The sequence below is a fragment of the Oncorhynchus gorbuscha genome, unplaced genomic scaffold (genome assembly GCF_021184085.1).
Source record: "Oncorhynchus gorbuscha isolate QuinsamMale2020 ecotype Even-year unplaced genomic scaffold, OgorEven_v1.0 Un_scaffold_569, whole genome shotgun sequence".
Taxonomy (NCBI): Eukaryota; Metazoa; Chordata; class Actinopteri; order Salmoniformes; family Salmonidae; genus Oncorhynchus; species Oncorhynchus gorbuscha.
This window is the reverse complement of record NW_025745403.1, coordinates 353301-375434: the sequence shown is the minus strand read 5'-3', so window position 1 is coordinate 375434 and position 22134 is coordinate 353301. Positions and strand designations below refer to the sequence as shown.

Below are 22134 nucleotides of genomic sequence, written 5' to 3'. Positions count from 1 at the left end.
CCAGTATCAGCCAGTATCCCATTAAATACAATCCCAGTATCAGCCAGTATCCCATTAAAGACTATCCCAGTATCAGCCAGTATCCCATTAAAGACTATCCCAGTATCAGATTAAAGACTATCCCAGTATCAGCCAGTATACCATTAAAGACTATCCCAGTGTCCCATTAAAGACTATCCCAGTATCAGCCAGTATCCCATTAAAGACTATCCCAGTATCAGCCAGTGTCCTTCTGTAGCTCAGTTGGTAGAGCATGGCGCTTGTAACGCCAGGGTAGTGGGTTCGATCCCCGGGACCACCCATACGTAGAATGTATGCACACATGACTGTAAGTCGCTTTGGATAAAAGCGTCTGCTAAATGGCATTTAAAAGACTATCCCAGTATCAGCCAGTGTCCCATTAAAGACTATCCCAGTATCAGCCAGTATCCCATTAAAGACTATCCCAGTATCAGCCAGTGTCCCATTAAATACAATCCCAGTATCAGCCAGTATCCCATTAAATACTATCCCAGTATCAGCCAGTATCCCATTAAAGACTATCCCAGTGTCCCATTAAAGACTATCCCAGTATCAGCCAGTGTCCCATTAAAGACTATCCCAGTATCAGCCAGTATCCCATTAAAGACTATCCCAGTATCAGCCAGTATCCCATTAAAGACTATCCCAGTATCAGATTAAAGACTATCCCAGTATCAGCCAGTGTCCCATTAAAGACTATCCCAGTGTCCCATTAAAGACTATCCCAGTATCAGCCAGTATCCCATTAAAGACTATCCCAGTATCAGCCAGTGTCCCATTAAATACAATCCCAGTATCAGCCAGTGTCCCATTAAAGACTATCCCAGTGTCCCATTAAAGACTATCCCAGTATCAGCCAGTATCCCATTAAAGACTATCCCAGTATCAGCCAGTGTCCCATTAAAGACTATCCCAGTATCAGCCAGTATCCCATTAAAGACAATCCCAGTATCAGCCAGTGTCCCATTAAAGACTATCCCAGTGTCCCATTAAAGACTATCCCAGTGTCCCATTAAAGACTATCCCAGTATCAGCCAGTATCCCATTAAAGACTATCCCAGTATCAGCCAGTGTCCTAGCATCCCAAGGGACTGTGATCAGGTCAGTGCTCTGAGTGCCTCATCACCCTCAGTGAGGTGAGGCCTCTCTGTGAGTGTGTATATGAGGCTTGCCTGCTGAAGGCAGTCCTCTCTGCGAGTGTGTATACGAGGCTTGCCTGCTGAAGGCAGTCCTCTCTGTGAGTGTGTATATGAGGCTTGCCTGCTGAAGGCAGTCCTCTCTGCGAGTGTGTATATGTGGCTTGCCTGCTGAAGGCAGTCCTCTCTGCGAGTGTGTATATGAGGCTTGCCTGCTGAAGGCAGTCCTCTCTGCGAGTGTGTATATGAGGCTTGCCTGCTGAAGGCAGTCCTCTCTGCGAGTGTGTATATGAGGCTTGCCTGCTGAAGGCAGTCCTCTCTGCGAGTGTGTATATGAGGCTTGCCTGCTGAAGGCAGTCCTCTCTGCGAGTGTGTATATGAGGCTTGCCTGCTGAAGGCAGTCCTCTCTGCGAGTGTGTATATGAGGCTTGCCTGCTGAAGGCAGTCCTCTCTGCGAGTGTGTATATGAGGCTTGCCTGCTGAAGGCAGTCCTCTCTGCGAGTGTGTATATGAGGCTTGCCTGCTGAAGGCAGTCCTCTCTGCGAGTGTGTATATGAGGCTTGCCTGCTGAAGGCAGTCCTCTCTGTGAGTGTGTATATGAGGCTTGCCTGCTGAAGGCAGTCCTCTCTGCGAGTGTGTATATGAGGCTTGCCTGCTGAAGGCAGTCCTCTCTGCGAGTGTGTATATGAGGCTTGCCTGCTGAAGGCAGTCCTCTCTGCGAGTGTGTATATGAGGCTTGCCTGCTGAAGGCAGTCCTCTCTGCGAGTGTGTATATGAGGCTTGCCTGCTGAAGGCAGTCCTCTCTGCGAGTGTGTATATGAGGCTTGCCTGCTGAAGGCAGTCCTCTCTGCGAGTGTGTATATGAGGCTTGCCTGCTGAAGGCAGTCCTCTCTGCGAGTGTGTATATGAGGCTTGCCTGCTGAAGGCAGTCCTCTCTGCGAGTGTGTATATGAGGCTTGCCTGCTGAAGGCAGTCCTCTCTGCGAGTGTGTATATGAGGCTTGCCTGCTGAAGGCAGTCCTCTCTGCGAGTGTGTATATGAGGCTTGCCTGCTGAAGGCAGTCCTCTCTGCGAGTGTGTATATGAGGCTTGCCTGCTGAAGGCAGTCCTCTCTGCGAGTGTGTATATGAGGCTTGCCTGCTGAAGGCAGTCCTCTCTGCGAGTGTGTATATGAGGCTTGCCTGCTGAAGGCAGTCCTCTCTGCGAGTGTGTATATGAGGCTTGCCTGCTGAAGGCAGTCCTCTCTGCGAGTGTGTATATGAGGCTTGCCTGCTGAAGGCAGTCCTCTCTGCGAGTGTGTATATGAGGCTTGCCTGCTGAAGGCAGTCCTCTCTGCGAGTGTGTATATGAGGCTTGCCTGCTGAAGGCAGTCCTCTCTGCGAGTGTGTATATGAGGCTTGCCTGCTGAAGTGCAGTCCCTCTGCAGTCCTCTCTGTGAGTGTGTATATGAGGCTTGCCTGCTGAAGGCAGTCCTCTCTGTGAGTGTGTATATGAGGCTTGCCTGCTGAAGGCAGTCCTCTCTGTGAGTGTGTATATGAGGCTTGCCTGCTGAAGGCAGTCCTCTCTGTGAGTGTGTATATGAGGCTTGCCTGCTGAAGGCAGTCCTCTCTGTGAGTGTGTATATGAGGCTTGCCTGCTGAAGGCAGTCCTCTCTGTGAGTGTGTATATGAGGCTTGCCTGCTGAAGGCAGTCCTCTCTGTGAGTGTGTATATGAGGCTTGCCTGCTGAAGGCAGTCCTCTCTGTGAGTGTGTATATGAGGCTTGCCTGCTGAAGGCAGTCCTCTCTGTGAGTGTGTATATGAGGCTTGCCTGCTGAAGGCAGTCCTCTCTGTGAGTGTGTATATGAGGCTTGCCTGCTGAAGGCAGTCCTCTCTGTGAGTGTGTATATGAGGCTTGCCTGCTGAAGGCAGTCCTCTCTGTGAGTGTGTATATGAGGCTTGCCTGCTGAAGGCAGTCCTCTCTGTGAGTGTGTATATGAGGCTTGCCTGCTGAAGGCAGTCCTCTCTGTGAGTGTGTATATGAGGCTTGCCTGCTGAAGCCAGTCCTCTCTGTGAGTGTGTATATGAGGCTTGCCTGCTGAAGGCAGTCCTCTCTGTGAGTGTGTATATGAGGCTTGCCTGCTGAAGCCAGTCCTCTCTGTGAGTGTGTATATGAGGCTTGCCTGCTGAAGGCAGTCCTCTCTGTGAGTGTGTATATGAGGCTTGCCTGCTGAAGGCAGTCCTCTCTGTGAGTGTGTATATGAGGCTTGCCTGCTGAAGGCAGTCCTCTCTGTGAGTGTGTATATGAGGCTTGCCTGCTGAAGGCAGTCCTCTCTGTGAGTGTGTATATGAGGCTTGCCTGCTGAAGCCAGTCCTCTCTGTGAGTGTGTATATGAGGCTTGCCTGCTGAAGGCAGTCCTCTCTGTGAGTGTGTATATGAGGCTTGCCTGCTGAAGGCAGTCCTCTCTGTGAGTGTGTATATGAGGCTTGCCTGCTGAAGGCAGTCCTCTCTGTGAGTGTGTATATGAGGCTTGCCTGCTGAAGGCAGTCCTCTCTGTTCTGCATGCAGGCTGCGTTCCCAAACACTTGGCTGGAGGGGGAAGACGACACTGGCCACCGAGGACACCGGGGCTCAGGTGACAGAGAGCCAGATAGGGCCTGATAGGGGGACTCGATAAACTTCACACTGACTCAGAAAACACAGACAAGACCAGGGCCCTGTCAGCTCTTATACCCCCAGTCTGCGGCTGCCTGGGAGACGGGGCGGGTCTGGTCTCTCGGCTGCCTGGGAGACGGGGCGGGTCTGGTCTCTCGGCTGCCTGGGAGACGGGGCGGGTCTGGTCTCTCGGCTGCCTGGGAGACGGGGCGGGTCTGGTCTCTCGGCTGCCTGGGAGACGGGGCGGGTCTGGTCTCTCGGCTGCCTGGGAGACGGGGCGGGTCTGGTCTCTCGGCTGCCTGGGAGACGGGGCGGGTCTGGTCTCTCGGCTGCCTGGGAGACGGGCGGGTCTGGTCTCTCGGCTGCCTGGGTGACGGGGCGGGTCTGGTCTCTCGGCTGCCTGGGAGACGGGACAGGTAATGTCTGGGAGACGGGACAGGTAGGGTCTCACGCTATCTGGGAGACGGGACAGGTGCTGCCTGGGAGACGGGACAGGTGATATCTGGGAGACGGGACAGGTGCAGTCTGACGCTGTCTGGGAGACGGGACAGGTGAAGCCTCATGCTGTCTGGGATACGGGACAGGTGGAGTCTCACACTGTCTGGGAGACGGGACAGGTGCAGCCTCACGTTGTCTGGGACACGGAACAGGCAATATCTGGGAGACGGGACAGGCAATATCTGGGAGACGGGACAGGTGCAGCCTCACGCTGTCTGGGAGACGGGACAGGTGATATATGGGAGACGGGACAGGTGCTATCTGGGAGACGGGACAGGTGATATCTGGGAGACGGGACAGGTAGAGTTTCACGCTGCCTGGGAGACGGGCGGTTCTGGTCTCTCGGCTGCCTGGGAGACGGGACAGGTAATGTCTGGGAGACGGGACAGGTGCAGCCTCACGCTGTCTGGGAGACGGGACAGGTGGAGTCTCACGCTGTCTGGGAGACGGGACAGGTGGTGTCTCAAGCAGTCTGGGAGACGGGACAGGTTGAGTCTCACCCTGTCTGGGAGACGGGACAGGTGGAGTCTTACGCTGTCTGGGAGACGGGACAGGTGATTTCTGGGAGACGGGACAGGTGCAGCCTCACGCTGACTGGGAGACGGGACAGGTAAAGCCTCACGCTGTCTGGGAGATGAGACAGGTGCTATCTGGGAGACGGGACAGGTGAAGCCTCACGCTGTCTGGGAGACGGGACAGGTGGAGTCTCACGCTGACTGGGAGACGGGACAGGTGGAGTCTCACGCTGTCTGGGAGACGGGACAGGTGCAGACTCACGCTGTCTGGGAGACGGGACAGGTGGCGTCTCACGCTGTCTGGGAGACGGGACAGGTGGAGTCTCACGCTGACTGGGAGACGGGACAGGTAAAGCCTCATGCTGTCTGGGAGACGGGACAGGTACTATCTGGGAGACGGGATAGGTGCAGCCTCACGCTGTCTGGGAGACGGGACAGGTAGAGTCTCACGCTGACTGGGAGACGGGACAGGTGGGGTCTCACGCTGTCTGGGAGACGGGACAGGAGAGGTCTCACGCTGTCTGGGAGACGGGACAGGTGGAGTCTCACGCTGACTGGGAGACGGGACAGGTAAAGCCTCACGCTGTCTGCGAGACGGGACAGGTGGTGTCTCACGCTGTCTGCGAGACGGGACAGGTGGAGTCTCACGCTGTCTGCGAGACGGGACAGGTAGTGTCTCACGCTGTCTGCGAGACGGGACAGGAGCTGTCTGGGAGACGGGACAGGTATATCTCACACTGTCTGGGAGATGGGACAGGTAAAATCTCACACTGTCTGGGAGACGGGACAGGTGCTGTCTGGGAGACGGGACAGGTGCTGTCTGGGAGACGGGACAGGTACTCTCTGGGAGTAGGGAGTCTTACAGTACACTACAGCTCACCAACAGTAGGGAGTCATTCAGTACACTACAACTCACCAACAGTAGGGAGTCATTCAGTACACTACAGCTCACCAACAGTAGGGAGTCATTCAGTACACTACAGCTCACCAACAGTAGGGAGTCATTCAGTAGACTACAGCTCACCAACAGTAGGGAGTCATTCAGTACACTACAGCTCACCAACAGTAGGGAGTCATTCAGTACACTACAGCTCACCAACAGTAGGGAGTCATTCAGTACACTACAGCTCACCAACAGTAGGGAGTCATTCAGTATACTACAGCTCACCAACAGTAGGGAGTCATTCAGTACACTACAGCTCACCAACAGTAGGGAGTCATTCAGTACACTACAGCTCACCAACATACACTACAGCTCACCAACAGTAGGGAGTCATTCAGTACACTACAACTCACCAACAGTAGGGAGTCATTCAGTACACTACAGCTCACCAACAGTAGGGAGTCATTCAGTAGACTACAGCTCACCAACAGTAGGGAGTCATTCAGTACACTACAGCTCACCAACATACACTACAGCTCACCAACATACACTACAGCTCACCAACAGTAGGGAGTCATTCAGTACACTACAGCTCACCAAAAGTAGGGAGTCATTCAGTACACTACAGCTCACCAACATACACTACAGCTCACCAACATACACTACAGCTCACCAACCGTAGGGAGTCATTCAGTACACTAGAGCTCACCAACATACACTACAGCTCACCAACATACACTACAGCTCACCAACAGTAGGGAGTCATTCAGTACACTACAGCTCACCAACAGTAGGGAGTCATTCAGTAGACTACAGCTCACCAACATACACTACAGCTCACCAACATACACTACAGCTCACCAACAGTAGGGAGTCATTCAGTACACTACAACTCACCAACAGTAGGGAGTCATTCAGTACACTACAGCTCACCAACAGTAGGGAGTCATTCAGTACACTACAGCTCACCAACAGTAGGGAGTCATTCAGTAGACTACAGCTCACCAACATACACTACAGCTCACCAACATAGACTACAGCTCACCAACAGTAGGGAGTCATTCAGTAGACTACAGCTCACCAACAGTAGGGAGTCATTCAGTACACTACAGCTCACCAACAGTAGGGAGTCATTCAGTACACTACAACTCACCAACAGTAGAGAGTCATTCAGTACACTACAGCTCACCAACATACACTACAGCTCACCAACAGTAGGGAGTCATTCAGTACACTACAGCTCACCAACATACACTACAGCTCACCAACAGTAGGGAGTCATTCAGTACACTACAGCTCACCAATATACACTACAGCTCACCAACAGTAGGGAGTCATTCAGTACACTACAGCTCACCAACATACACTACAGCTCACCAACAGTAGGGAGTCATTCAGTACACTACAGCTCACCAACAGTAGGGAGTCATTCAGTACACTACAGCTCACCAACAGTAGGGAGTCATTCAGTACACTACAGCTCACCAATATACACTACAGCTCACCAACAGTAGGGAGTCATTCAGTACACTACAGCTCACCAACAGTAGGGAGTCATTCAGTACACTACAGCTCACCAATATACACTACAGCTCACCAACAGTAGGGAGTCATTCAGTACACTACAGCTCACCAACAGTAGGGAGTCATTCAGTACACTACAGCTCACCAACATACACTACAGCTCACCAACAGTAGGGAGTCATTCAGTACACTACAACTCACCAACAGTAGAGAGTCATTCAGTACACTACAGCTCACCAACAGTAGGGAGTCATTCAGTATACTACAGCTCACCAACAGTAGGGAGTCATTCAGTACACTACAGCTCACCAACAGTAGGGAGTCATTCAGTACACTACAGCTCACCAACATACACTACAGCTCACCAACAGTAGGGAGTCATTCAGTACACTACAACTCACCAACAGTAGGGAGTCATTCAGTACACTACAGCTCACCAACAGTAGGGAGTCATTCAGTACACTACAGCTCACCAAAAGTAGGGAGTCATTCAGTACACTACAGCTCACCAACAGTAGGGAGTCATTCAGTACACTAGAGCTCACCAACATACACTACAGCTCACCAACATACACTACAGCTCACCAACAGTAGGGAGTCATTCAGTACACTACAGCTCACCAACAGTAGGGAGTCATTCAGTAGACTACAGCTCACCAACATACACTACAGCTCACCAACATACACTACAGCTCACCAACAGTAGGGAGTCATTCAGTACACTACAACTCACCAACAGTAGGGAGTCATTCAGTACACTACAGCTCACCAACAGTAGGGAGTCATTCAGTACACTACAGCTCACCAACATAGACTACAACTCACCAACAGTAGAGAGTCATTCAATACACTACAGCTCACCAACAGTAGGGAGTCATTCAGTACACTACAGCTCACCAACAGTAGGGAGTCATTCAGTACACTACAGCTCACCAATATACACTACAGCTCACCAACAGTAGGGAGTCATTCAGTACACTACAGCTCACCAACAGTAGGGAGTCATTCAGTACACTACAGCTCACCAACATACACTACAGCTCACCAACAGTAGGGAGTCATTCAGTACACTACAGCTCACCAACAGTAAGGAGTCATTCAGTACACTACAGCTCACCAACAGTAGGGAGTCATTCAGTACACTACAGCTCACCAACAGTAGAGAGTCATTCAGTACACTACAGCTCACCAACATACACTACAGCTCACCAACATACACTACAGCTCACCAACAGTAGGGAGTCATTCAGTACACTACAGCTCACCAACATACACTACAGCTCACCAACATACACTACAGCTCACCAACAGTAGGGAGTCATTCAGTACACTACAGCTCACCAACACTAGGGAGTCATTCAGTACACTACAGCTCACCAACATACACTACAGCTCACCAACAGTAGGGAGTCATTCAGTACACTACAGCTCACCAACACTAGGGAGTCATTCAGTACACTACAGCTCACCAACATACACTACAGCTCACCAACAGTAGGGAGTCATTCAGTACACTACAGCTCACCAACAGTAGGGAGTCATTCAGTACACTACAGCTCACCAACAGTAGGGAGTCATTCAGTACACTACAGCTCACCAACAGTAGGGAGTCATTCAGTGCACTACAGCTCACCAACATACACTACAGCTCACCAACAGTAGGGAGTCATTCAGTACACTACAGCTCACCAACACTAGGGAGTCATTCAGTACACTACAGCTCACCAACATACACTACAGCTCACCAACAGTAGGGAGTCATTCAGTACACTACAGCTCACCAACACTAGGGAGTCATTCAGTACACTACAGCTCACCAACATACACTACAGCTCACCAACAGTAGGGAGTCATTCAGTACACTACAGCTCACCAACAGTAGGGAGTCATTCAGTAGACTACAGCTCACCAACAGTAGAGAGTCATTCAGTACACTACAGCTCACCAACAGTAGGGAGTCATTCAGTACACTACAGCTCACCAACAGTAGGGAGTCATTCAGTACACTACAGCTCACCAACAGTAGGGAGTCATTCAGTAGACTACAGCTCACCAACAGTAGAGAGTCATGCAGTACACTACAGCTCACCAACAGTAGGGAGTCATTCAGTATACTACAGCTCACCAACAGTAGGGAGTCATTCAGTACACTACAGCTCACCAACAGTAGGGAGTCATTCAGTACACTACAGCTCACCAACAGTAGGGAGTCATTCAGTAGACTACAGCTCACCAACAGTAGAGAGTCATGCAGTACACTACAGCTCACCAACAGTAGGGAGTCATTCAGTACACTACAACTCACCAACAGTAGGGAGTCATTCAGTACACTACAGCTCACCAACATACACTACAGCTCACCAACAGTAGGGAGTCATTCAGTACACTACAGCTCACCAACATACACTACAGCTCACCAACAGTAGGGAGTCATTCAGTACACTACAGCTCACCAACAGTAGGGAGTCATTCAGTACACTACAGCTCACCAACAGTAGGGAGTCATTCAGTACACTACAGCTCACCAACATACACTACAGCTCACCAACAGTAGGGAGTCATTCAGTACACTACAGCTCACCAACAGTAGGGAGTCATTCAGTAGACTACAGCTCACCAACAGTAGGGAGTCATTCAGTACACTACAACTCACCAACAGTAGGGAGTCATTCAGTAGACTACAGCTCACCAACAGTAGGGAGTCATTCAGTAGACTACAGCTCACCAACAGTAGGGAGTCATTCAGTAGACTACAGCTCACCAACAGTAGGGAGTCATTCAGTACACTACAACTCACCAACAGTAGGGAGTCATTCAGTAGACTACAGCTCACCTACAGTAGGGAGTCATTCAGTATAACTGAACAGTCAACTGTCATCGTCCCACACACAGCTCAGAGAGAGACGCAAAGTCACAGATCTGTTGATGTCTTCTGACAGTTTGATTGGTGCTGATCTCTCAGTGGTTTGTTTCCCAAATGGCCTTCTATTCATTATATAGGGCACTACTGTTGACCAGGGCATATAGGGCTCTGCTCAAAAGTGGTGCACTATATAGGGAATAGGGTGCCATTTGGGACACAGTTTATGTAAGGCCAGCTCATTCCTCCACCTGAGGCATCACTGCAGGCGATAAAGGCTTTTCAATGCTATTCATAACCATGCAGCCATAATGCCATTCATAAACCACTGGAGAGAAAGGGAGAAGTGACCGTGAGAGTGGGAGGTAGTGAGTAGGGAAGACGGAGAGAGGGAAGACGGAGAGACAGAGAGGGAAGACGGAGAGACAGAGAGGGAAGACGGAGAGACAGAGAGGGAAGACGGAGAGACAGAGAGGGAAGACGGAGAGACAGAGAGGGAAGACGGAGAGACAGAGAGGGAAGACGGAGAGAAAGAGAGGGAAGACGGAGAGACAGAGAGGGAAGGGAAGACAGAGAGAGGTGGTGAGTAGGGAAGACAGAGAGAAAGAGAGGGAAGACGGAGAGAAAGAGAGGGAAGACGGAGAGAAAGAGAGGGAAGACTGAGAGACAAAGAGGGAAGACTGAGAGACAAAGAGGGAAGACTGAGAGAAAGAGAGGGAAGATGGAGAGAAAGAGAGGGAAGATGGAGAGAAAGAGAGGGAAGATGGAGAGAAAGAGAGGGAAGACGGAGAGAAAGAGAGGGAAGGAGAGAGGTGGTGCTCCTGCAACAGTGACAGATCACAGTCACACTGCAGTGGGGAAGCTGCTTTCCTCTCCCCCTCCCCCACTCTCATGTCCTGTCCTCAGTTCTCCTCTCCAAACCTCCCTCATCTCCTCCCCCTCATCTCCTCTCCAAACCTCCCTCATCTCCTCTCCCCCGTCTCCTCCTCTGCACCCTCATCTCCTCTCCCACTTCCCCTGTCTCCTCCTCTCCCTCTTCCCCCCTCATCTCCTCTCCAAACCTCCCTCATCTCATCTCCTCTCCCCCGTCTCCTCCTCTCCACCCTCATCTCCTCTCCCACTTCCCTTGTCTCCTCCTCTCCCTCTTCCCCTCTACTCTCCTCTCATCCCCCTCTTCCCTTCTCTCCTCTCCCTCTTCCTCCATCTACTCTCTTCTCTCCCCATCCTGTTGCTACTGTAGGTCCTCTCTCTCCTCTCCTCTACCTCCTCATCTCCCTCTTCCTCCCTCATCTCCCTCTCCCTCCTCATCTCCCTCTCCCTCCTCATCTCCCTCTTCCTCCCTCATCTCCCTCTTTCTCCATCTACTCTCTTCTCTCCCCATGCTGTTACTACTGTAGGTCCTCTCTCTCTCTCCTCTCCCTCCTCCTCTCCCTCTTCCTCCCTCTACTCTCTCCTCTCCCCTCCCTCCCTCTACTCTCTCCTCTCCCCTCCCTCATCTCCCTCTTCCTCCCTCTACTCTCTTCTCTCCCAATCCTGTTGCTACTGTAGGTCCTCTCTCTCTCCTCTCCCCTCCCTCTCCCTCCCCATCTCCCTCATCTCCCTCTTCCTCCATCTACTCTCTTCCCTCCCCATCCTGTTGCTACTGTAGGTCCTCTCTCTCCTCTCCCTCTTCCTCCCTCTACTCTCTTCTCTCCCCATCCTGTTACTACTGTAGGTCCTCTCTCTCCTCTCCTCTCCCCTCCCTCCTCATCTCCCTCTCCTCTCCCCTCCCTCTCCCTCCTCATCTCCCTCTTCCTCCATATACTCTCCTCTCTCTCCCTCCTCATCTCCCTCTACTCTCTTCTCTCCCCATCCTGTTACTATTGTAGGTCCTCTCTCTCCTCTCCCCTCCCTCTCCCTCCTCATCTCCCTCTTCCTCAATCTACTCTCTTCTCTCCCAATCCTGTTGCTACTGTAGGTCCTCTCTCGCTGGCCTAAACTACAAAGTAAATCAGAGAGCCACTGCAGCACGTCCAGTCAAGGCCAGACACGCTGTATTAGGACAGGTAAGCCCAGGAGGATAACATATCAGGCCAGGTAAGCCCAGGAGGAGGATAACATATCAGGCCAGGTAAGCCCAGGAGGAGGATAACATATCAGGCCAGGTAAGCCCAGGAGGAGGACAACATATCTGGCCAGGGAAGCCCAGGAGGAGGACAACATATCAGGCCAGATAAGCCCAGGAGGAAGACAACATATCAGGCCAGGTAAGCCCAGGAGGAAGACAACATATCAGGCCAGGTAAGCCCAGGAGGAAGACAACATATCAGGCCAGGTAAGCCCAGGAGGAAGACAACATATCAGGCCAGGTAAGCCCAGGAGGAAGACAACATATCAGGCCAGGTAAGCCCAGGAGGAGGACAACATATCTGCCCAGGTAAGCCCAGGAGGAGGACAACATATCTGGCCAGGTAAGACCAGGAGGAGGATAACATATCATGCCAGGTAAGCCCAGGAGGAGGACAACATATCAGGCCAGGTAAGCCCAGGAGTAGGATAACATATCAGGCCAGGTAAGCCTAGGCGGAGGACAACATATCAGGCCAGGTAAGCCCAGGAGTAGGATAACATATCAGGCCAGGTAAGCCCATGAGGAGGATAACATATCTGGACTAGGACCGCTACACTTCTGTCATCTGGACTAGGACCACTACACTTCTGTCATCTGAACTAGGACCACTACCGCTACACTTCTATCATCTGGACTAGGACCACGACACTTCTGTCATCTGGACTAAGACCACTACACTTCTGTCATCTGGACTAGGACCACTACCGCTACACTTCTGTCATCTGGACTAGGACCACTACACTTCTGTCATCTGGACTAGGACCACTAACGCTACACTTCTGTCATCTGGACTAGGACCACTACCGCTACACTTCTGTCATCTGGACTAGGACCACTAAACTTCTGTCATCTTGACTAAGACCACTACACTTCTGTCATCTGGACTAGGACCACTACACTTCTGTCATCTGAACTAGAACCACTACACTTGTCAGCTGGACTAAGACCACTACACTTCTGTCATCTGGACAAGGACCACTACACTTCTGTCATCTGGACAAGGACCACTACACTTCTGTCATCTGGACTAGGACCACTACACTTCTGTCATCTGGACTAGGACCACTACACTTCTGTCATCTGGACTAAGACCACTACACTTCTGTCATCTGGACAAGGACCACTACACTTCTGTCATCTGGACAAGGACCACAACACTTCTGTCACCTGGACTAGGACCACTACACTTCTGTCATCTGGACTAGGACCACTACTACTACACTTCTGTCATCTGGACTAGGACCACTACACTTCTGTCATCTGGACAAGGACCACTACACTTCTGTCACCTGGACTAGGACCACTACACTTCTGTCATCTGGACTAGGACCACTACACTTCTGTCATCTGGACTAGGACCACTACACTTCTGACATCTGGACTAGGACCACTACACTTGTCATCTTGACTAAGACCACTACACTTCTGTCATCTGGACTAGGACCACTACACTTCTGTCATCTGATAGGGTACCTAGTAGAGTACCTGGTAGAGTACCTGGTAGAGTACCTAGTAGAGTACCTAGTAGAAGTAGAGTACCTGGTAGAGTACCTAGTAGAGTACCTGGTAGAGTACCTGGTAGAGTAGAGTACCTGGTAGAGTACCTAGTAGAGTACCTAGTAGAAGTAGAGTACCTGGTAGAGTACCTAGTAGAAGTAGAGTACCTGGTAGAGTACCTAGTAGAGTACCTGGTAGAGTACCTGGTAGAGTAGAGTACCTGGTAGAGTACCTGGCAGAGTAGAGTACCTGGTATGAGTAGAGTACCTGGCAGAGTACCTGGCAGAGTAGAGTACCTGGTAGAGTACCTAGTAGAGTACCTGGTAGAGTACCTGATAGAGTACCTGGCAGAGTACCTGGTTGAGTAGAGTACCTGGTAGAGTAACTGGTAGAGTAGAGTACCTGGTAGAGTAGAGTACATGGAAGAGTAGAGTACCCGGTAGAGTACCTGGTAGGGTAGAGTATGTGGTAGAGTACCTGGTAGAGTAGAGTACATGGAAGAGTAGAGTACATGGTAGAGTATGTGGTAGAGTACATGGTAGAGTATGTGGTAGAGTACCTGGTAGAGTAGAGTACCTGATAGAGTACCCGGTAGAGTACCTGGTAGAGTAGAGTACATGGTAGAGTATGTGGTAGAGTACCTGGTAGAGTAGAGTACCTGGTAGAGTATGTGGTAGAGTACCTGGTAGAGTAGAGTACCTGGTAGAGTATGTGGTAGAGTACCTGGTAGAGTACCTGGCAGAGTACCTGGTAGAGTAGAGTACATGGTAGAGTATGTGGTAGAGTACCTGGTAGAGTAGAGTACCTGGTAGAGTACCTGGCAGAGTACCTGGTAGAGTAGAGTACATGGTAGAGTACCTGGCAGAGTAGAGTACCTGGCAGAGTACCTGGTAGAGTATGTGGTAGAGTACCTGGTAGAGTACCTGGCAGAGTACCTGGTAGAGTAGAGTACATGGTAGAGTATGTGGTAGAGTACCTGGTAGAGTAGAGTACATGGTAGAGTATGTGGTAGAGTACCTGGTAGAGTAGAGTACCTGGTAGAGTACCTGGTAGAGTACCTGGTAGAGTAGAGTACCTGGTAGAGTACCTGGCAGAGTAGAGTACCTGGTAGAGTAGAGTACATGGTAGAGTATGTGGTAGAGTACCTGGTAGAGTACCTGGTAGAGTACCTGGTAGAGTACCTGGCAGAGTACCTGGTAGAGTAGAGTACCTGGTAGAGTACCTGGCAGAGTACCTGGTAGAGTACCTGGTAGAGTACCTGGTAGAGTAGAGTACCTGGTAGAGTACCTGGCAGAGTAGAGTACCTGGTAGAGTAGAGTACCTGGCAGAGTACCTGGTAGAGTACCTGGTAGAGTACCTGGCACTTAGAATTAGCATTGTACTGTAAGTGCCCTAACCCTCCTAAAACAAGTACTTCAATCTTCTAGAATCATCCAAAAATATTTTCTGCTTTGAAGAAAATGTATATTGTGGTCATCACCAATCATTTGTAGATGACATGTGTCAGCTAAGCTGTTCTCTGACCCTACAGAAAGTAATGTCTCCTCCATATTTGTCTGAATACATTGGACAGAGGGATTCCTAGTCAGTCTAACCACTAGGCTACCTGCTGCCTCATTGGACAGAGGGCCTTGAGTAGATGGGGCTAGAGTCTATCTGAGAACACATCTATTCTAACACACTGTAATAACATGAGGGACAAAACTCTGCCAAGACCTTCACCCATATCACTATGTATGGAAGCAACACAGCTGCTGCTGGGGACATTGGGTCCTGGGCTCAGCTAGCCTGCAGGGTTGGGACAGAGGAAGAGGATGAACCTCTCTCTATGGTGAGAGTTATGGAGGAAGAGGAAGAACCTCTATGGTGAGAGTTATGGAGGAAGAACCTCTCTATGGTGAGGTATGGAGGAAGAGGAGGAACCTCTACTTTGAGAGTTATGGAGGAAGAGGAGGATGAACCTCTCTCTATGGTGGAAGAGGAAGAACCTCTGGTGAGAGTTATGGGATGAAGAACATCTTTAGGGTGAGAGTTATGGAGGAAGATGATGAACCTCTCTATGGTGAGAGTTATGGAGGAAGAGGAAGAACCTCTCAATGGTGAGAGTTATGGAGGAAGAGGAAGAACCTCTCAATGGTGAGAGTTATGGAGGAAGAGGAAGAACCTCTCAATGGTGAGAGTTATGGAGGAAGAGGGGAGGATGAACCTCTCAATGGTGAGAGTTATGGAGGAAGAGGATGAACCTCTATGGTGAGAGTTATGGAGGAAGAGGATGAACCTCTCTATGGTGAGTTATGGAGGAAGAGGATGAACCTCTCTATGGTGAGAGTTATGGAGGAAGAGGATGAACCTCTCTATGGTGAGAGTTATGGAGGAAGAGGATGAACCTCTATGGTGAGAGTTATGGAGGAAGAGGAATAACCTCTCTCTATGGTGAGTTATGGATGAAGAGGAGAGGATGAACCTCTATGGTGAGAATTACGGAGGAATTTCTCCAAAGCCCAGTTGTCCTGAGTCTGCACAACTCTGCCAGGACCTGGGCTCAAGGGAGACACTCAAGTCTTTTAATACTATATCTCTTGACACAATGATGAAAATAGTCATGGCCTCTAAACCATCAAGCTGCATACTGGACCCTATTCCAACTAAACTACTGACAGAGCTGCTTCCTGTGCTTGGCCCTCCTATGTTGAACATAATAAACGTCTCTCTATCCACCGGATGTGTACCAAACTCACTAAAAGTGGCAGTAATAAAGCCTCTCTAGAAAAAGCCAAACCTTGACCCAGAAAATATTTTCAAAACTAAAATCAGCCTATATTGAATCTCCCATTCCTCTCAATAATGTTAGAAAAAGCTGTTGCGCAGCAACTCACTGCCTTCCTGAAGACAAACAATGTATACGAAATGCTTCAGTCTGGTTTTAGACCCCATCATAGCACTAAGACGGCACTTGTGAAGGTGGTAAATGACCTTTTAATGGCATCGGACCAAGGCTGTGCATCTGTCCTCGTGCTCCTAGACCTTAGTGCTGCTTTTGATTCCATCGATCACCACATTCTTTTGGAGAGATTGGAAACCCAAATTGGTCAACACGGACAAGTTCTGGCCTGGTTTAGATCTTATCTGTCGGAAAGATATCAGTTTGTCTCTGTGGATGGTTTGTCCTCTGACAAATCAACTGTACATTTCGGTGTTCCTCAAGGTTCCGTTTTAGGACCACTATGGTTTCACAACATATTTTACCTCTTGGTGATGTCATAGTGACACATAATATTTACGATACACAGCTGTACATTTCGATGAAACATGGTGAAGCCCCAAAAATGTCCCTCTCTGGAAGCCTGTGTTTCAGACATAAGGAAGTGGATGGCAAAGGGCCTTGAGTACTTTTAAATTCGAACAAAACAGAGATGCTGGTTCTCGGTCCCAAGAAACAAAGAGATCTGCTGTTGAATCTGTCAATTAATCCTGATGGTTGTACAGTCGTCTCAAATAAAACTGTGAAGGACCTCGGCATTACTCTGGACCCTGACCTCTCTTTTGACTAACATATCAAGACTGTTTCAAGGACAGCTTTTTTCTATCTACGTAACATTGCAAAAATCAGAAACTTTCGGTCCAAAAATGATACAGAAAAATGCTTTTGTCACTTCTAGGTTAGACTACTGCAATGCTCTACTTTCCGGCTACCCGGATAAAGCACTAAATAAACTTAAGTTCGTGCTAAATACGGCTGCTAGAATCTTGACTAGAACCCAAAACTTTGATCATGTTACTCCAGTGCCAGCCTCCCTACACTGGCTTCCTGTCAAGGCAAGGGCTGATTTCAAGGTTTTACTGCTAACCTACAAAGCATTACATGGGCTTGCTCCTACCTACCTCTCTGATTTGATCCTGCCGTACCGTACATACCTACACGTACGCTACGGTCACAAGACGCAGGCCTACTGATTTCTAGGCCACACAAGATACTGACTGTTACTTTTGATTTTGACCCCCCCTTTGTTCAGAGACACATTATTCAATTTATTTTTAATCACATGTCTGTGGAACTTGTTCAGTTTATGTTTGTTGTTGAATCTTATGTTCATATAAATATTTACAAGTTTGCTGAAAATAAACGCAGTTGACAGTGAGAGGACGTTTCTTTTTTTGCTGAGTTTTATAACAGCCTGATGAGACTACAACCTAGACTACATATGACCAATTCCATTAGACTACAGCTTAGACAACATATGACCAATTCCATAAGACTACAACCTAGACTACATATGACCAATTCCATTACAGACTGATGATGAGACTACAACCTAGACTACATATGACCAATTCCATAACAGACTGGTGTTGAGACTCAGATTTGTCCCTTTAAAATGTATGTCAAACTAAAAAAAACAATGATTGCAAAGTTTAACAAACCATACAACTCCATACACAGCTGTGTATTGATCTGGATTGAAGCCAAACCAACAGCCAGTATAAACCTGTGTTTAGCCGACAGACAGACATCTCTCCTCCTATTCTTTGCATTGAGACACAGGGGGAGAGAGAGAGCAGTAGGCAGAAATTCTGTTCTGGAGTGATGCTGCAAGATCAGCCCAGGGCAGAGGAGGGGGGAGGGGCTTCTAGATCAGCCCAGGGCAGAGGAGGGGGGAGGGGCTTCTAGATCAGCCCAGGGCAGAGGAGGGGGGAGGGGCTTCTAGATCAGCCCAGGGCAGAGGAGGGGGAGGGGCTTCTAGATCAGCCCAGGGAAGAGGAGGGGGAGGGGCTTCTAGATCAGCCCAGGGAAGAGGAGGGGGAGGGGCTTCTAGATCAGCCCAGGGCAGAGGAGGGGGAGGGGCTTATAGATCAGCCCAGGGCAGAGGAGGGGGAGGGGCTTCTAGATCAGCCCAGGGCAGAGGAGGGGGAGGGGCTTCTAGATCAGCCCAGGGCAGGGGAAGGGGGAGGGGCTTCTAGATCAGCCCAGGGCAGGGGAAGGGGGAGGGGCCACTATCTAAGGTAGCAATTGTCATTATGTTAAATAATGCAGCCCATCAAATAACATTGAAAATTATGATTTGTATTTTATTTTAAATGAGCTTACAGCACTAAGCAAGCAAACAGACATGTGGACACCAGCTCCCACATTCTGATGGACTGGCATTACAGCCTAGACGGACTGGCATTACAGCCTAGACTGGCATTACAGCCTATTTGTAAGTCGCTCTGGATAAGAGCGTCTGCTAAATGACTTAAATGTAAATGTGATTACAACCTAGATGGACTGGCATTACAACCTAGATGGACTGGCATTAAAGCCTAGACTGGCATTACAGCCTAGATGGACTGGCATTACAGCCTAGATGGACTGGCATTACAGCCTAGATGGACTGGCATTACAGCCTATATGGACTGGCATTACAGCCTAGATGGACTGGCATTACAGCCTAGATGGACTGGCATTACAGCCTGGACTGGCATTACAGCCTAGATGGACTGGCATTACAGCCTAGATGGACTGGCATTACAGCCTAGATGGACTGGCATTACAGCCTAGATGGACTGGCATTACAGCCTATATGGACTGGCATTACAGCCTAGATGGACTGGCATTACAGCCTAGATGGACTGGCATTACAGCCTAGACTGGCATTACAGCCTAGACTAGCATTACAGCCTAGATGGACTGGCATTACAGCCTAGATGGACTGGCATTACAGCCTAGACTGGCATTACAGCCGAGATGGAATGGCATTACAGCCTAGATGGACTGGCATTACAGCCTAGATGGACTGGCATTACAGCCTAGATGGACTGGCATTACAGCCTAGATAGACTGGCATTACAGCCTAGATTGGCATTACAGCCTGGATGGACTGGCATTACAGCCTAGATGGACTGGCATTACAGCCTAGATGGACTGGCATTACAGCCTAGACTAGCATTACAGCCTAGATGGACTGGCATTACAGCCTAGATGGACTGGCATTACAGCCTAGATGGACTGGCATTACAGCCTAGACTGGCATTACAGCCGAGATGGAATGGCATTACAGCCTAGATGGACTGGCATTACAGCCTAGATGGACTGGCATTACAGCCTAGATGGACTGGCATTACAGCCTAGACTGGCATTACAGCCTGGATGGACTGGCATTACAGCCTAGATGGACTGGCATTACAGCCTAGATGGACTGGCATTACAGCCTAGATGGACTGGCATTACAGCCTAGACTAGCATTACAGCCTAGATGGACTGGCATTACAGCCTAGATGGACTGGCATTACAGCCTAGATGGACTGGCATTACAGCCTAGATGGACTGGCATTACAGCCTAGACTGGCATTACAGCCGAGATGGAATGGCATTACAGCCTAGATGGACTGGCATTACAGCCTAGATGGACTGGCATTACAGCCTAGATGGACTGGCATTACAGCCTAGATGGACTGGCATTACAGCCTAGACTGGCATTACAGCCTAGATGGACTGGCATTACAGCCTAGATGGACTGGCATTACAGCCTAGATGGACTGGCATTACAGCCTAGATGGACTGGCATTACAGCCTAGACTGGCATTACAGCCTAGACTAGCATTACAGCCTAGATGGACTGGCATTACAGCCTAGATGGACTGGCATTACAGCCTAGATGGACTGGCATTACAGCCTAGATGGACTGGCATTACAGCCTAGACTGGCATTACAGCCGAGATGGAATGGCATTACAGCCTAGATGGACTGGCATTACAGCCTAGATGGACTGGCATTACAGCCTAGATGGACTGGCATTACAGCCTAGACTGGCATTACAGCCTAGATGGACTGGCATTACAGCCTAGATGGACTGGCATTACAGCCTAGATGGACTGGCATTACAGCCTAGATGGACTGGCATTACAGCCTAGACTGGCATTACAGCCTAGACTAGCATTACAGCCTAGATGGACTGGCATTACAGCCTAGATGGACTGGCATTACAGCCTAGACTGGCATTACAGCCTAGATGGACTGGCATTACAGCCTAGATGGACTGGCATTACAGCCTAGATGGACTGGCATTACAGCCTAGATGGACTGGCATTACAGCCTAGACTGGCATTACAGCCTAGATGGACTGGCATTACAGCCTAGATGGACTGGCATTACAGCCTAGATGGACTGGCATTACAGCCTAGATGGACTGGCATTACAGCCTAGACTGGCATTACAGCCGAGATGGACTGGCATTACAGCCTAGACTGGCATTACAGCCTAGATGGACTGGCATTAAGATGTAGATTAAGAAACACACACTGACCAGGTAGATAACATCGTTAAAACACATTCCCAGTAGTATACTATGAATTAATATATATTTTCCTATTCATCACAACTGCCTCCCGCCCCTCACTGTCAAGCCCATCTGACGGCATGCAGCTGACTGCAGTGGCGAGTCGATAGAGCAGAAGTGTTATAAACTCAGTATTTGGCATAGGGCTCAAGAACGCCTACTCCATTGATATGAGCTACTACCGTGTTCACAATTCAATCCGTGACATCTAATCATTGTTTATCTTTCATTTGGCCCTTTTCAGCACCTCGGCATCCGTAGGCTACTTTTACAGTAAAGCCCAAGCTCGGGCGCTCCATCCTTTTGACACCCACGATGCGAATTCCAGATGGCACTGTAGATGATGCGACATCGTCATGACGAATCACGTTCAACATCCATTAATATCTAGGGAACTTAAAAGTCAAATTAAATGTAGTCATAAATAACGATATGACACACAAAGCTGTCAACTGTAGTCTCTGCGCTCAGCGCGGCGCAGCAGCTTTGCGGTAAACTCTGCGCCAACAGCCAGAACCGAACCGGAGGAATCTAACGCGATGCAGACAAATCTACAACCGAACCAACAGCAGTATCAATCGCTTAGAAATGCACTTACGGTTCGTAGGAACTGGATTTCATCTTCTCCGGCTTCTCCCGTATCAGCCATAGTTTCCGTCCGCGACAGAGACCCGACAGAGCCGAACGGAGTATCCGTGTGGCGGCGACAGAAGGCAGCACCGGGGATGCTGCTGACCGGAGCTGTAGAATAACCCAGGATGTGTTGCCTCGCTCTCATTGGACGGGTTACATATTCAAAACGGGGAGGAGTTGTGCAGGTGTGTGTGTGAGCCGAGACTTTGAAGATGATCACTGTGCTCCCTCTTCCGGTGTCATTTAAAAACAGATGGTGCAGCATCGTGAACGGATGAAGGAAGATACGACTGTTATTGAAGAACGGCGTCGTACACCGACGGTGGTCGGACATTCTGGTTGATTGAATCATTAAAAAAATTCGTTAAAATAGGATTAGCTTGAGGTATGTCAGGAATTTTGCTGTTTTATCACCGGAGGCATATCCCGATCAACCAACCAACTAATCAATATTTCAATACAAGGCCAGCCAATATAGTATATGAACTGTTAAAGAGCGCTGCAGCTA

General features: G+C 49.5%; 1 protein-coding gene across 1 annotated transcript in view; it reads right to left on the bottom strand.

Moving 5' to 3' along the window:
• LOC124018713 (ryanodine receptor 2-like) overlaps positions 1 to 21735 on the bottom strand; it is a gene marked incomplete at its 3' end in the record, with an annotated part of 185077 nt that extends 163342 nt beyond the window's left edge. Inside the window, 1 exon segment of the mRNA XM_046334064.1 lies at positions 21592 to 21735. Coding sequence (XP_046190020.1) covers positions 21592 to 21642 — 51 coding nt within the window.
• Positions 21736 to 22134: the final 399 nt, after the last annotated feature.